Source organism: Tauraco erythrolophus, chromosome 2, assembly GCF_009769465.1.
Source record: "Tauraco erythrolophus isolate bTauEry1 chromosome 2, bTauEry1.pri, whole genome shotgun sequence".
Lineage (NCBI taxonomy): Eukaryota > Metazoa > Chordata > Aves > Musophagiformes > Musophagidae > Tauraco > Tauraco erythrolophus.
In genome coordinates, this window is record NC_141466.1 from 44,109,365 (window position 1) to 44,123,811 (window position 14,447).

A 14,447-nucleotide genomic window follows, 5' to 3' on the forward strand; every position below is an offset into this window, starting at 1 on the left:
AAACAGATTAGTAAGCATTTTTTTTTCACTAAAAAGAAAGAGACAATTATACAGCAGAATCTTCTTCCTGTATTGAATGCTCCATATTCAAGTGTCAAGAAAGGCAACATAGCACTCCTTTCAGGACAAGGAAACATCAAAAGCAGGAAACTCTCACATTTGAACATATTCAAAGGCTGATAAACCACATAACACTAAAATAACATTAACTTATATGACCAGGTGAAAAAGGAGTGAGTTCTAGATCCATCCGTGCTGTTGGGTTTTTTTAAAAAACAAAAGTAAGCTTAGCTTTGAGGCAAGAGTATTTCTGTCAAACAGTAAGACAGTTAACCAGTCTTCCATTCTCTCTTAGGCAGCTCGCCAAAATTTGGTGGACACTTGACAGCAAGCCATCTATGAAGCATTACATAAAAATTCAACAGAAATACCCCACAACTGGCTATCAATTAGATGACACTGCTCTAAGAACACTACATATTAAATGAGCTAGTAAATATCTACAATAATATTTTTTCAAAATACTATTTCCTAAAAGTTGTTACCGTAAAAGTGTCCTGTAACAAATGCTGCTCCCAGGCTAAGCCTAACCACTCCCAGGAAAACATACAGTAGCGACTTCTATCAAATAATGTATCATGAAGCGAGTGAGCGTGTGTGCATACAAAATCATTTCTGTTTGCCCTCAAAACGTCTTACTACTGTCAAAGGTAAAGTTCCAAAGTTAAATTTCTCTAGTGTCTTTCTATGTACTGGAAAGAAGGCTATATTGTAAATATCACCTTTGACACCACGGTTCAACTACAACTTATTTCCTGAGGAAACACGGGGTAAATTCATTATTGTATTGAGAATTAAACAATTCAGTTGAGGGGGAAGCTATGCATGAAAAGTGTACAAATGATTTTGTTAAGATATTTCTATCTTCAGAACTGAATCTTTTTCAATTTTTAAAAAGATACCAAAAAGAACAGAAGAGATACATCTTAAAAAGTTTAAAATGTCTGAAGAGCACAAATCTTAATTTATTTTCTAAAACAATACCAACAGCTTTAAAGCTGTTTAGTTTAAAGCTGTTAGTGCTGCATTAGAAAATAAATGTCTGCATTAGAAAATAAATGATGGAAATGAACTAATTAAGACAGCTACTCACAGATATTATGAAGTACACTAGTCTGTATTGGTTTTGTACTATTTGCAAGCAAAACAGCACTTCATTAAAACACTTCCTTTTGCCAAAACAGAGTTGTGGCTTTGTATTTCAATTAAGAGCCCAACACTCATTACACTATACAGAATGCTTTAACCAAAAGGAATAAAGAAAACAGTTTCACTCCTGACCCAAACCATGGCCAAAAATCAAAAGCTGAAGCAAGTTATTGTCAGAGGCGTTGAATATATCCTCTCAGAAGTTGAGGCCATTAAGTTTTTCAAACTGAGAAGTAACAAGAGTAAAATTTCAAATAATCCTTATTAGTTTCTGTTCTTGGGCACAACCTCAGCCATTGCCACCAGTGACTGAAGAACCTCTTCTTATCCAACCTAACATATCCATTCTTAAAGAAAACAGCACTGCCTTTTACGTAACTTTTTTCTCCTTTACCATTTACAAGTAACTGGAAGAATATCAGTTGTCAGAGGCTCTAGCAGTCTCAATCTCAGTAATAGTCGAACATCTACATCAGAGTTTAAAATAAATGTAAACAACTAAAAATGTATAGAAGTGGCAACAAAGGAACCACATAGGGCTGTCATTTCATATGATGTACAGTTACGATTAACAGCTCACCATCACAAAAAACCAAAAATGTGTGAGAATGACATTACTCATTCCCACTCCCCCACTATTATTTCTGCTTTTTTTCTATCCTCTAACTTTGTTGATGTTTTATTCAATATCCCATGCTCTACCTCTTGCCCATGCTGGCATAAATTGGTAGGATAATATGAACATTAACATTTCAGAGCGGTATCAACTTTTGAGCACTGAACCAATGTTCCAGCAGGCTGAGCAGCAGCACTCCAGGTGCTGCCTGCACATCTTGCACACTTGTCAGAAAACAGATTGGCTAAAGCTATTTGCTGCAAGTGACTGAAATGCAATCTACTCGTTAGATTAGTTCAAAAAAGTCACTCAAATATAAACTCAAAGCAAACTTTAAGCTTTTTCAGAAAGTCCAGGTTCCAGAGGCTTCTCACAGAAATACTAAAGATGGACTAACTCAGTGCAGTGACAGCTTTGAAAAAACATTTCAAGGAAGAACTTACCTAAGCTTCAAATTTCCGTAATTTATACTAAATGTAGAAAACATTATTTTCACAAACACTGTAAAAATTTTCAATTATTATAAACCTATGCATATTCAGACACTAATTCATTATACTGAAGTCATCATCTTTGATCTGAATACTTTAAACAGTTTATAGCCTCCCTTTTACAAGTAAAGGGCATCTTTATAATCAGGTACAGCTCCTTAGAGCAACAAACCCCTTCCCATGTATTTTGCTCCATTAGCAATATAAATGTCAGTCACAGGACATAAGAAATCCTATCATAAAAGTGAAAACATTCATTTTCATTAGATTTCATTTCCATTTTTATTTTCAGAAAGTTCTTGTTCTTTGATAAAAATTCCCTTTAATGATGAGATCAGAACTACTATCATTTCTAAATTCTTCACAGCTGACTGTCATAAAAAAATTCAAAAACTTGCTAAGTAAGATCTTTGGCACTACAGTCTTCAAATGATATCTTAACAGCTGCTTAAACATTATCCCTGAGTGGGACTGAAGACTTCTGGATTCTATAAAGCAATAATTCTCAATCCATAATTCATAAAACCTCAGGAATTAGTCTGCAAAACCTCTGCAAAAAGCTGCAAGAATACACATCTCGCTTTCCCATGCACAGAAGCAAACAAGGAAAGGAGAGAAGTGAGACAGTTATTGAATTACCAGGGTTTAGCTTCACTTTGTTGTTGCTGTGTATGAAGACAACAGTGACAAAACTGTACAAGACAATCCGCTTATTCCTTCTCTCCACAAAAAAGTCGACCAGTTCTTTTATAAACTACCAAGAATCACTTCATTCTCAAGAATTGTGAACTGGAGACACGGCTATGTCAGACTACACCGGTGCCAGAACTTCAGCGGCTCTGACCTGTCTCGGATTGCAATTCTCAGATGCAGAGCCATTATTTACTGTCCTATAAAGAAATTTAACCAACTTTCTATTAACCAACTATCCTAACTTTCTTAGGATATCTTAAGCAATCAAAATCCAATAGGAGAATTCCTATCGGTTTACCAATACAGAAAGATTGTAATATCAGATCTTATTTCCTTTTCCTGGAGATCATTCCCTTTTCCAAGCGGAACACAAGGTTTGATTTCCATTTTGTTTTATGCACAGTAAGGCATGAAAACATTGTAACTTCTAACAGAGAAGTATGAAAAGCACAAGTTCATCTTCCTTTCCCTTTTAAAGCCTTTTACAAACACAACACCGAGAAAAAGAACACTGCTTTTACAGTGGCCCCTACACAGGTCTGAACTCCATGGTATTATTTCAGACATGTACGGAATTCCTTAGTAATATTCAAATATTTTATACATGATAGTGTGAGGAGGGATCAGCTTTGCTTAAATTCCCACCAGAATTGTAAGAAGGAAAACCAGTAAAAGCAGGGAAGTAGATTTTTTTCAATTAAATTATGTTTTGTTGCCTCAATCGGCATAAGAAAGTAATAACTTCTTAATCATTTTGACACATTGAAGGCACATTCAATAGCACAGAACCAAGCCACACACCCAGCTATTTCCAGCAACCTGTAAACATTAATTTATTCTCACAAGCCTGAATGCTGAAACTGTGACAAGACAATATGAGACTGGGGAATAAGCAGTGGAAATACAGCTCCACAAACACACCATTCGCTCAAAGGTCTGTTGAGCCAAAGAATGACATTTCCAATAGTCTGAGCCTCACAGACCCAGAAAAGCCCATGTGTTGCTGTCTAGCTAGACAAATTCCTTCTCAACACTGCACAAGTCATCTTTCATCATCAACGTACACTGGTGTCAGGTCTTTCAATCCAGCAATATACAATGCATGTCAGCCACATACTTTATAATATTTAAGTTCTTCAAAATAAGCAGTATTTTAACAGAAAGTTTTTTTAGTAGAATGATGACTGCACATTAATTTTAATTAATTTAAGTTTACTCTGACAGCTACAGGCAAAGCTGGACCTTTCTAACACAATAGTTCATAGCTGCAATGAAAAATTTTACTGAAATCAGTAATGCAGAAACTGCAATAGACATTTTCCTTTAATCCACTCAGACAAATGAAGCAGTATATTACAGCAGGAGCTCTTTTGTAATACCCCCAAAGCATTTCAAAAGCCACAGATTTGTCATTTTTAAGGTTTTCCATAAGCTGGTGAAGAACTAGAATAAAATTGTTAACTTGCTTCTGTAATTACACATTTTTCAGTTAAGTGTTGGTTGACTGAAGCAGACTGAACTTCTCCTGTTGCAGCACAAAACGACATCACTTAATCCTTGTTTCTGTGGCATGACTATTCTCCAAATTCAGAAGTTCTGTGTGGTTGTTTTTTAAAGCATCAAGGGCACTTTTGATTTTTTAAACAGAAGTAATAAAACTTGACTTAATGAGAATTTTAAAAAACACCAGGCACATGCTATATAACACAAATCCAAAACGTAACATACTTACAGCTTCAAAAGATAAGTTAACGTGTTCCAGGAATTTCTGCCGCAAACCTTCGGTCAGTTCATTGAAGCGATATCGCAAGAGATCCATTTCTTGTTGAAGGAACCAACGCCTGAGATCCTCACTGCAAAGAAATTATTTAAAAAAAAACATAATTCATTTTATGATTACACATTCCCTCTTTCTTTACGAAATAGATGTCAAACACAGTGAACATAGCATTAAATGTAGTCCTGACTTTGGCATGAGACCTACAAACAGAGGAGCTTGGAAGAGGAGGTAGGAAACCTTCGGGAAAGAGCACTCAGTCAGAAGATTTTTGAAGAGACAATGCAGAAAGAAGCACGATTGCAGATGTTTTGGAAGAAGAGGTAGTCAATCTCAACACTAAAAACTGCTCTGTAGGTATCAAAGCTATCACCTACTCAAATTACCAAAACAAGAAAACATTTCTTTCACGTCTACTACAATACACACAAGAGATGCTTGATTTTGGGGGGGTTTTTTTGTTTGTTTTTTGCTTAGGGAAACAAATGCAGTGTAAAGGTGATAATTAGGAAAAGAGTAAAATTGTCACATCCTAGGATTTTGTTACTGTGCAAGATGATCACAGAAGAACAGCAGATCAGTGATTACACACAAAATCAAGCATATATAGTTACTTTGGAGGCCAGCCAGTCTCTTCCTACTAATACACACGCCTATCTGGATTATTTCTACAATTGACAAACAAGCAGATGAGCTGGCTTACCTTACTGTATACGTCCAGCATATACGTTAAAACTGACTTTCCTAGGAACATCATTGTTAGGGAATTATTTAAGTTCATTTCTTCCCTTATGTCTCAGGAAAATTTTACATCATTTCTAAACCCAAATTACATCTTATACTCATTATTAACATTTTTTAAAATTGTACACACTCATTCCAGACACATATTAGTAATAACACTTATTATCAAAAACACAAGCTTAACTGAAAAGCAATGCCACTGTCATTAGATAAATAACCAAGCTGCTGCTGCTGAAGATGAGACAGTTGCAAGTAGTTGAAGTGTAGATGTTAGGAACATCTCCTCGTTTTTTGCCACTTAACTGTTTTGTGTACAGAATACTCAACTGTTTAAATCAGGTCAGTAGATTCCCAATTAGAAGAATAATAGAAAAGAACAGGCTCTTTCATATCAGGGAACAGCACTTGGGAGAGTGAGGAGAAATCCTCTTCAACCCCCAAGGAGCGGTAGGAACGATCAGCATATGTGCTATAAAGCATCAACATAGAAGTACTTCAGAAAGACATGAAAACGCTCCTAAATCTGGAGCCTAAGACTAGCAGCTCACATCCCACAATTAAATATGAGAGTTCAATTACCAACAACTAAGTGCTAATTTGTGAAAAGCCTGGGCGTGAGCCAGAGCTCTATTGTACTAGGCAACCAACACCAGAAGATTCCTCAGTGTTTAAGTTTCAAAAGGTAGACAGCGAGGGTAACATGGGTACAAAAAACTAGTAAATGCTAGTCAATGTAAAAGGCAGCAATTTCAGCACACAAGTCTAATTTATCATATGGAAAAAAAATGGCAGGACACAGAGAAAAGGTCTTCCTAAATTTGAGAAGGAACTTAAGTCTTTGTTATGTGACACAGATCAAAAAAAAAAAGAAAAAGTCACAAACCCACCCAAATAACAAAAGTATGTTTGAAACTTTCCTGAATAGAAGAGAGTTTTGCTGTCAGAGCAGAGGCAAGATTTATTTCTTCCATCTTAAGTACATAAAGTGAAGATTATGCTCCTGAGATTTTCAAGATTCTTCATAGCTAATCTGATAAAGCAAAAAGAGATGCAACAGACAGAAGCAGAAATGCATGGTCATGGCTAACGCGCAAGTAAAATTCTCTTTACAGCTGTGTTTGCCATGGAAGTGAATGAAACAAGATTATTCTATTTCCCGGTCTCGACAGATATAAGGGACATTACAAGGGGTGTGAAAGAAGAGTATGGATGAGACTGTTCACTCAAGATCGTACATATCGTATCTTAGCAATGTTATATGGGAATAAGCTTTGAAGTCTGGGATTTCAGAAGGCAAAAGGACAGTCAAGAGATGACGACTACTTTACAAATTTAAGTGACACGAATGGTGGGGCTGGCCACCTCTGACCATGTGAAAAACAAACCAAAACAATTCAATTTATAAGTGAGGACTGATGCAGACTAGGAAAAAAGCTGAAGTAAACTCCTACCCCTGGGTGGCACTGTTGGCCAACTAGAAATTTCAAAAGATGGTGTCACAGGAAAACAAGGCTGTAAACACAACTGCCTCGTAGGCCACAGGGAACTGAATTCAACCTATTTTGCAATTACATGCATTTAAGCACACTTTTTCAAACACTCCTACCTTATAGCTTCCATCAATTAACCTAATGATCCGTGCCAAGCTTATTTTTCTGACCTAACATGATAAAAAGCTTAAAGAGAACAGTATGCTCTAATTGCCTCCCAATTTCATCTTTTGGGGAACGTGCCAGTTTTAAAGCATGGAATATCTCATCCGGAAATAGCTGCTTTTCAAGAGAGAACAAAGAATGTTGGGTACAGGGTCACCTCACAGTGCTTAAGGATACTATTTTCTATTTTGTGAGTAAGCACTAAGTCCCTTCTCAAAGAAAAAAAAAAAGTAGCTTAAGTGGAAACTGACTATCAAGCTGCTTTATTGAAACACTGCATCAAACTACCTGTACTTAAACCAGGAACACAAAAATACATTTGCAAGTAGTTTAAAGAGTGCCCTGGAGCCCTATCCAAGGCTCCTCCTTCCTAAGGAGGGTTTTTTCCCCCTAAACTACAAAGCCAGGCTCTTTCCTGCTGATTCTATGGCCCAAAATAGCTTGTATTAATTTCTGCACAGTGGTTCACCTTCCATCAAGCTGCCCACCTCTGCCTTGCCTATTGCCTAACTCCTGAGATACTTCCCTGAAACATAGGGTTTGAATCATGTCTCCCATTTATTTCCTAAGCAAGCACTGCAGTCAAGGACGCTCTCATACAAAAGACAAGGATCTTTTAAAAGGATAGCTTGCAGAGAAAAAGCAAGCAGTCCAATTATCTGCATCTATCATTAATTCCAGGAGATTCCACAGCCATTATAGAGATGCAGGGCAGGGGGGTAAAGATACCACATCGGTGGCACAGGCAAATGTTGAGCCCAGTCCCTGCTTGGTTAGTTCTAACTGAGGCAGCCTTTTGCTCAGCAGGCTAGCCACTGTCATTCACGGTCATTCACGTCTGCCTTCCTTCTCAGCACAGTGGACAAAGCTTAGTGAATTCTGCTCCTGAACCAAATACCTAACCTTCAGGCTTTTGCTGCGTGGCTTGTACTGCCTTCTGTGAATCTGCCCCAAACTCCTTTTTCCTGAAGCCACAGACCAACCAAAAACAGATGCCTCTTGAATTCCAGATCAGATTCTTGTCACTAGACAATTCTACCTTTTGGAACAGCAGAACTTTCTTCAAGTGTGTCACTACCAACACCCTCAAAGTGTCTCATCTCCCACAGAAAAGTAATTGTCCCATCTAAATAATAACTAAATGCTTAAAGTAAAATTTCTCAAGAAAGGATAAGGAAAATCAACTGCCTATTCAAAACGCCACTAGCTGCATAATAAGAAACATTAAGTCTTCAGGGCCTTCTTAGTCCCAGGCTACTTAAGGATACTAACTTTTAGAGGTTTTTGATAGAAACTTACAATATAGGTAAAGCAAGATATTTTCTTGTAAAAATCAGCAGGACCAGTATGACTAAGGAAGGGCCTTTATATAGAATACACACAACAAACAAACACTAGAAAGAAACCAATATTACATTTGCTATTCATAATCACAAATAATACATGTACAATAGAGAAGAGTAGAAGGAACTTCAGCTGTAATTCTGTTATTCGGCTTGCTCCCTTTTTTCAGTATTTTAAACTGTACCGTCTCTGCATGGAAGGCTGCTATTGACCTTCACATCCACAACCTGTTCCTCTTTGTACATGCATCACAGATCCTGGCTCATCGACCCCGTACATCAATAAACTGTCTTCAGCACGGCCCCAATGTCCTTTGAAAGGGCAACATGATAGGATGTGAATAATCCAGGATTTCAAGGTGGTTCACCCAGTGCCTGTCACGGTGAGGCTTCCTCCATCTGGACGCTTTTGAGGCCTTTGCTGCTTCCTATTCTCATCAGATGTTGTGTAGCAGGCACCTCCCATGTTGTTAGCCACCTTGGTCTCTTCTCCAAGACTTGCCCCAAAACTCTCAACTGTTTCATGACCCATTCCAAGGAAAAGCCTCATCCATTCCAGGTCCACATCCTGGCCTAGAGCACAATCTCTCCTGCTTACTTTCCCGGCCTGTTTTTGTTTAGGAATCTGTATCCATCCACAGGGTTGCCAAGCATTGGAACAGGCTCCCCAGAGCCCGAGTTGGTTGAGTCACCATTCCTGGAGGTATTTAAAAGACGTGTAGGTGTGGTGCTTAGGGACATGGTTTAGTGGTGGACTTGGCAGTGTTAAGTTAACTGTTGGACTCAATGATCTTCAAGGTCTTTTCCAAACAAAACTATTCTATAGCAGCACTTCAGTCGTATCATAATATGTATTCTACCACACTCACCTAATTTAAACAAACCATATTGCAACTTAAAGTGCAATTGAACTAACAAGTCAAAACTGTACACACTTCATATTTGCCAGTTTTAATTCTGAAAAAGAACTGCAATGGCAAGGAGTCAGGAGTTTACACTGATGCATAATAAAGCTGCTAACGGACACAAAGCACTGACAACCTCTACAATTTCATCCAAAAACTATAGCTGAAGCAAAAAGAATGCACTTGACAGGATCAACTTTCTGCTTGAGATTTCACACAACAGAAAAATTACAGTGCAACCATCCACTGCCATGAATTTGGAAGTCAAGTAGAGTCAGTAGAGGAAACCTCAAATTCAGACAGTATTTTTAGTTTGCCAGAAACAAGGCTCTCTCTTTAGACAATAACATAAAGCCTATTTGCACAGTCAGGTCTTTGGTCAGTAATCAACAGTTTAAGCATATGCAGCAGTTAATTTAAATTAAATAATCAGTCACTGTGAATGCCTAACAAACACTTAATATTGGTGTGCTTTAATCTCAAAAAAGATGTCTAAAGGAAGAAACTCAAATCAACATTTTGTTCTTAAAGCCCAAAAGTTTGGTATTTTTTTAAATTATTACAAAATCCGCATATTATTTTGATCCCAAGCATCACAGCTGAAATCAGGTTCCGAGCCAAAAAACCTACTTTTTGAGCCCACCTCTCTATTTAGTAGCCATGTAACTCTAAAATATGTGTAATAAAGCAATGCAGTATCTGTATACATTTAAAATTAATAATCAGAGTACAGTGTAATCCAAAATGTACTTACGACTGACAGTAAGCAAGGCGTAGTATGAAATGAGAGATATGGTCTTTTCTTCTTGCCTCATAATCATCCTCAGCCAAAGCCTACAGAACATATTGTTACTATTTCAGAGAAATAATCTCTCCCACATTAAAAATCCATAATGAATTTATCATCGCTGTTCAACAGTGTCCTAATACGCATCTTTAAGACAATAAATGCAAGATTATTAAAGAAGGGGATCGTCCTAAAGACAGAAACCTATACTCCCAAAGACAAACTACATTTCTGACAAAATGACAGAATTTAAGTTTTAGGAATAGTATTTCATCACCTCTACTCTTATTCAGAATTCTTGAATGGTGTAATAGAAATAAAGTGCAAGAGAAGTCCCTTTTTTAATTTTTACTTACTTTGTAGGGAAACTTGAGTTTCCAGAGCTCAGACCCCAGCTTAGTTTTGTATGGCTCACTACTTCGTGCATAGCTCACACCAAGGTTTTCAACTACTTTGAGCACTGGAGAGAAAACAAAGCTCACGTTAGAGACAACATATTGAAAAGAAATCTAACTGTATCATGTCTTGGGAAACACACAAAGTGGGACAAGGCCACAGGAATTGCTTTTAGTGGTATGGAGAGCAAAGGGGTAAGAAATCCGGAGAATAAGGTGCGTCCCACAAGTCCTGAACAGCTCACCCAACTCTGGAATCCATACAGTCAACAAGGAAAGGGAGACAGCTAACTCTGATGGATCAGTCTCTGAACATAGGTTTCCACTGTAATGACAGAACCTTGGATTTAGTGGTTTTCAGGAGCTGAGGGGAATCCTTGCTCCCAGCCACAGCGATCTGAACCGCTGCACTGAGAGACATCAAATACGTCACAACACCTGGAAAGTGAAACATGCTTATAAAAACCACCAGTGTAAGCGAAAACTACACAGTCCCGACTGTTAGACACCAAACGCTCGTTGTGAAATATGTCACAGCTCTCTGAAACATCTAAAGCAACACGTTTTCCTTTAAAGGGGATTCATTACAGCACGACCAGGCTGCCAGTTCCCATTAATAACAGGCAAAGAGAGCATCTAGGCCCGCCAAAAAGACAAGACGTACACCCACGACAGGCAGAACCAAAAGCCTCGGGGGCCGGGGGTGGGGAGGGGAGGGACGGAGACACGGCCGGAGACGCTACTCACGCCTTAGGCGGTCGATGGCAAAGCTCTCAAACTCCACCAGAGAGATGTTTTCCGTGGGGGGCTCCAGGTAGAACTGCACGCTGTGCGGGTACAGTTCCCGCCGGTCCCCCGCCAGGCGCGCCTGCCTTTGCCTCACCCGGCCGCTGGAGAAATCCATTCTTCCCGCCGCAGGGCCTGGGGGCGACACGGGCGCTCAGCCACCAGGGAGGCAGCGCGGGGCGGGGGGGGGAGACGGCGGGAAGGGCCCGCCTGCCACCGAGCCGCGCCGGGGCTGCCTCCGGCGCCCTCCGGGAGTGCCCGACCCGCTGGGTGCCAGGGCAGCCGCCCCCGCCCGCCGCGCTAACGCCGAGCCCCCACCTGTCCCTGCCGCCGCCGCGCACCGACCGAGCGCCCCGGTTCCCGCGCACGGCCAGCCCCGCCCACTTCCGCCCCGCGCCCCGCCCCCCGGGCTACGCCTCCCGCGCGGCAATGGGGCGGTGACGGCGGAGCGCGCGCAGTGTCGGTGGGAGGTGCTCGCAGACGCCATGGCGGCTGCCGCTTCGTGCGGGTGCGGTTCGGCGGAGGCAGCCCCGCCCCCCCCAGTCCCAGTCCCTCTATGGTTCCTGGCCCGTCGTACCCAGATACCGAAACTGATTAAATGAGGCTTTTTGTCTGTTTTTTCTGACGGCGTGCGATACACTGTAACTAAGTTTCTGTCAGGTTGTCGTTTTCACGACTGAAGATATTTAGAAATATTTGCCACTAAATGAAACAAAAACCCCTTCCTCTTCTTGTTCCCCACTAAGCCTTGATGTAATGGGAGGCTAACGGGTGGCCGTGGGTGCCTGGGGTGGCGGTCCCTCCCACCCCCTGCCTGCCCACAGGCGCCTTCTGCCTTCACGACACTCGATGCTGAGTGTCGGTGCAGTAAAATGGCTCCCCGGGGGGCCGAAGCAGAGCCGCCAGCCGCCGCCCACTGCGGGAGCGCCATGCCCCGCCGAGCCTGCCCGCAGCACCCGGCCGCCATGGAGGGACCGGGGAGGGCCGAGGCGCCCGCGCTACTGCCGCCGAAGGGTCTACCCGGGGTGTCCTCCCGCAGCATCCAGCGCTTCCCGGGCCCTCTTGCCAACATGGTGGAAGGTGGCAGCGATTCTCGGCCTCTCTGTTTTACCACAACACGGCACTTGATGATGTTGATTAGGTTTTTTTTTCAACTCACATTGGATAACCCACTCCAGTTACCTTTCAAAACAAGGTGGCCACGTCCAAATTGCCTATGGAGAATAGTCCTGTGTTCATGTTAATTCTCAAACCGTGACGTGCGCTCCTTGGTCTGGGCTGAACCTCTGCCAAGGGACCATTTGTACAGTTTAATAGGACAGAAAATCAAGTTTCACTCTCCAGGGCTGCTCTTTAGTTTTCCAGGAAAAAACATGCTGTCAATATCTTTTTTTATATTTATATAATATTTTTATATTTAATCCAAAGCAATGTTGTATCTTTTTCTATATATATAAAGCAACTTTAACCCAAAGAAACTTTCTTCGAATAGCCAGGGCTTATACCTGCACAGTTTCTTCCCTTCTCCACTTGGCTGCCACACAGTTGCTCAGGAGTAGGAGTGAATCTGCCAAAATCCACCTAGGAGTTGCAAGAAGGCTGAGCTTTCGCCTTTGACTGACCAGTGTGGTAATATCCAAGAGGTTTACTGAGATTGGCAGTGCACCATCCAGGGCAGGTCAAGGAGTAAGGTAAGAGCTCGCACATTTGCTTTGAGTGCTATACCCAGCCTGGACCGGAGCAGGAGAGCAACAATGCTGAGGAGCACTCCACAGAAACCAGCAATGCTTTTCATTTTGATTTCATTTCAATCAATCTTTCAGACTTTGGCACATAAGCGATACCATGCTTTTAGAAACCATGGTATGCAGTTTGCTGTCCATCACCATTTCTTCTGTTGAACCATGTCCTGCTGATTTTTACAGGTCAGCAGCTATGTCTACATCTGGTTTTTTCCTCTTTTTTTTTTGTTTCACTACTATTTTTTTCCTCTAATGCTGAATACTGATCCTCAAACTGTCTGAAATTAGGTGACGACCTACCCTGTTTCTTTTTTTAAATTTAATTTATGCTAACATTATTGCAAAGTGTCATATGAGCACTTCAGCAGAAATTAAGAAGCGAAATAAACATCCATATTACTAGACTCAATTAAATCTTACAATGCAAAGCCTTATAAGGGGTTTGTCAGCCCTTTTGCACAAAAATCCTTTTCTTCGGAAAAGAAAACAGACAAAGTGAAAAGATACCATCTCAGTGGAAACCTCCCAAAGCCACAATTCAAACAATTTCATAAACCAAGCTTTCTTACTGACATATTTATTGAAACCTATAGACAGTTTCAATAGTATTTTGGTTACTTTTTTCCATGTATATTTTCATCATTTCCACAGTAACATTACCAGTAGGTAATGATTTTTGAAGAATATTTTAACAGAATCATTGATGTTGCAACAACCCACCTCACAAATGTTTTACCACAACATCCATATGGTCAGCTGTCAAACTGTCCCCGTCATCCCATCCAAACACAGTCCAATCCAGCATATCCCAACCTGTTCTGCTACCTAATTAACAAAACCCAAATTCCTTATTTGCATTAAATATATATCTTTGCACAGTTTCTACTCCCACTTTTGTTACACTAACTAGCAGAGTGCCCGAAGTTAATCCATCGGATCCCAGTTCTTCTCTTCTTGCATGACTACCACTGCTAATAGGAGGGTAAACATGGTGATGCCAATATTTAGTCTCTTTTTCAAGCTGCCCCATTCATCCATCGTGTCTGGGATGTTTGGATCTCTGCGGATGGCAGGGATTAGTACAAAATGTCCCCTCTCTGCTTCCAGCTCCCTTTCAGATCTTATTGTTAATTTACCCACAATGTTAGTTACTGCATGTATCATCAGTCTCACTGAATTCTCATGTAACTCAATCTTAATATATATTGTCTTCATAACTTGCTTTCTTGATGTTTTCACTTCTTAAAATATCAATCTTGAATATTTTTTTATCTTTTATTTACTCAAAATATTTCTTTATAGAT

General features: G+C 40.4%; 1 protein-coding gene across 1 annotated transcript in view; it reads right to left on the reverse strand.

Moving 5' to 3' along the window:
* Nucleotides 1-11,519, reverse strand: part of PRIM2 (DNA primase subunit 2) — a 118,245-nt gene extending 106,726 nt beyond the window's left edge. The window contains exons 1-4 of the mRNA XM_086608308.1: nt 11,363-11,519; nt 10,577-10,680; nt 10,188-10,267; nt 4,742-4,862 (exon numbers count right to left, since the gene is read on the reverse strand). Coding sequence (XP_086464434.1) covers nt 4,742-4,862; nt 10,188-10,267; nt 10,577-10,680; nt 11,363-11,519 — 462 coding nt within the window. The remainder of the gene's footprint in view (nt 1-4,741; nt 4,863-10,187; nt 10,268-10,576; nt 10,681-11,362) is intronic.
* Nucleotides 11,520-14,447: the final 2,928 nt, after the last annotated feature.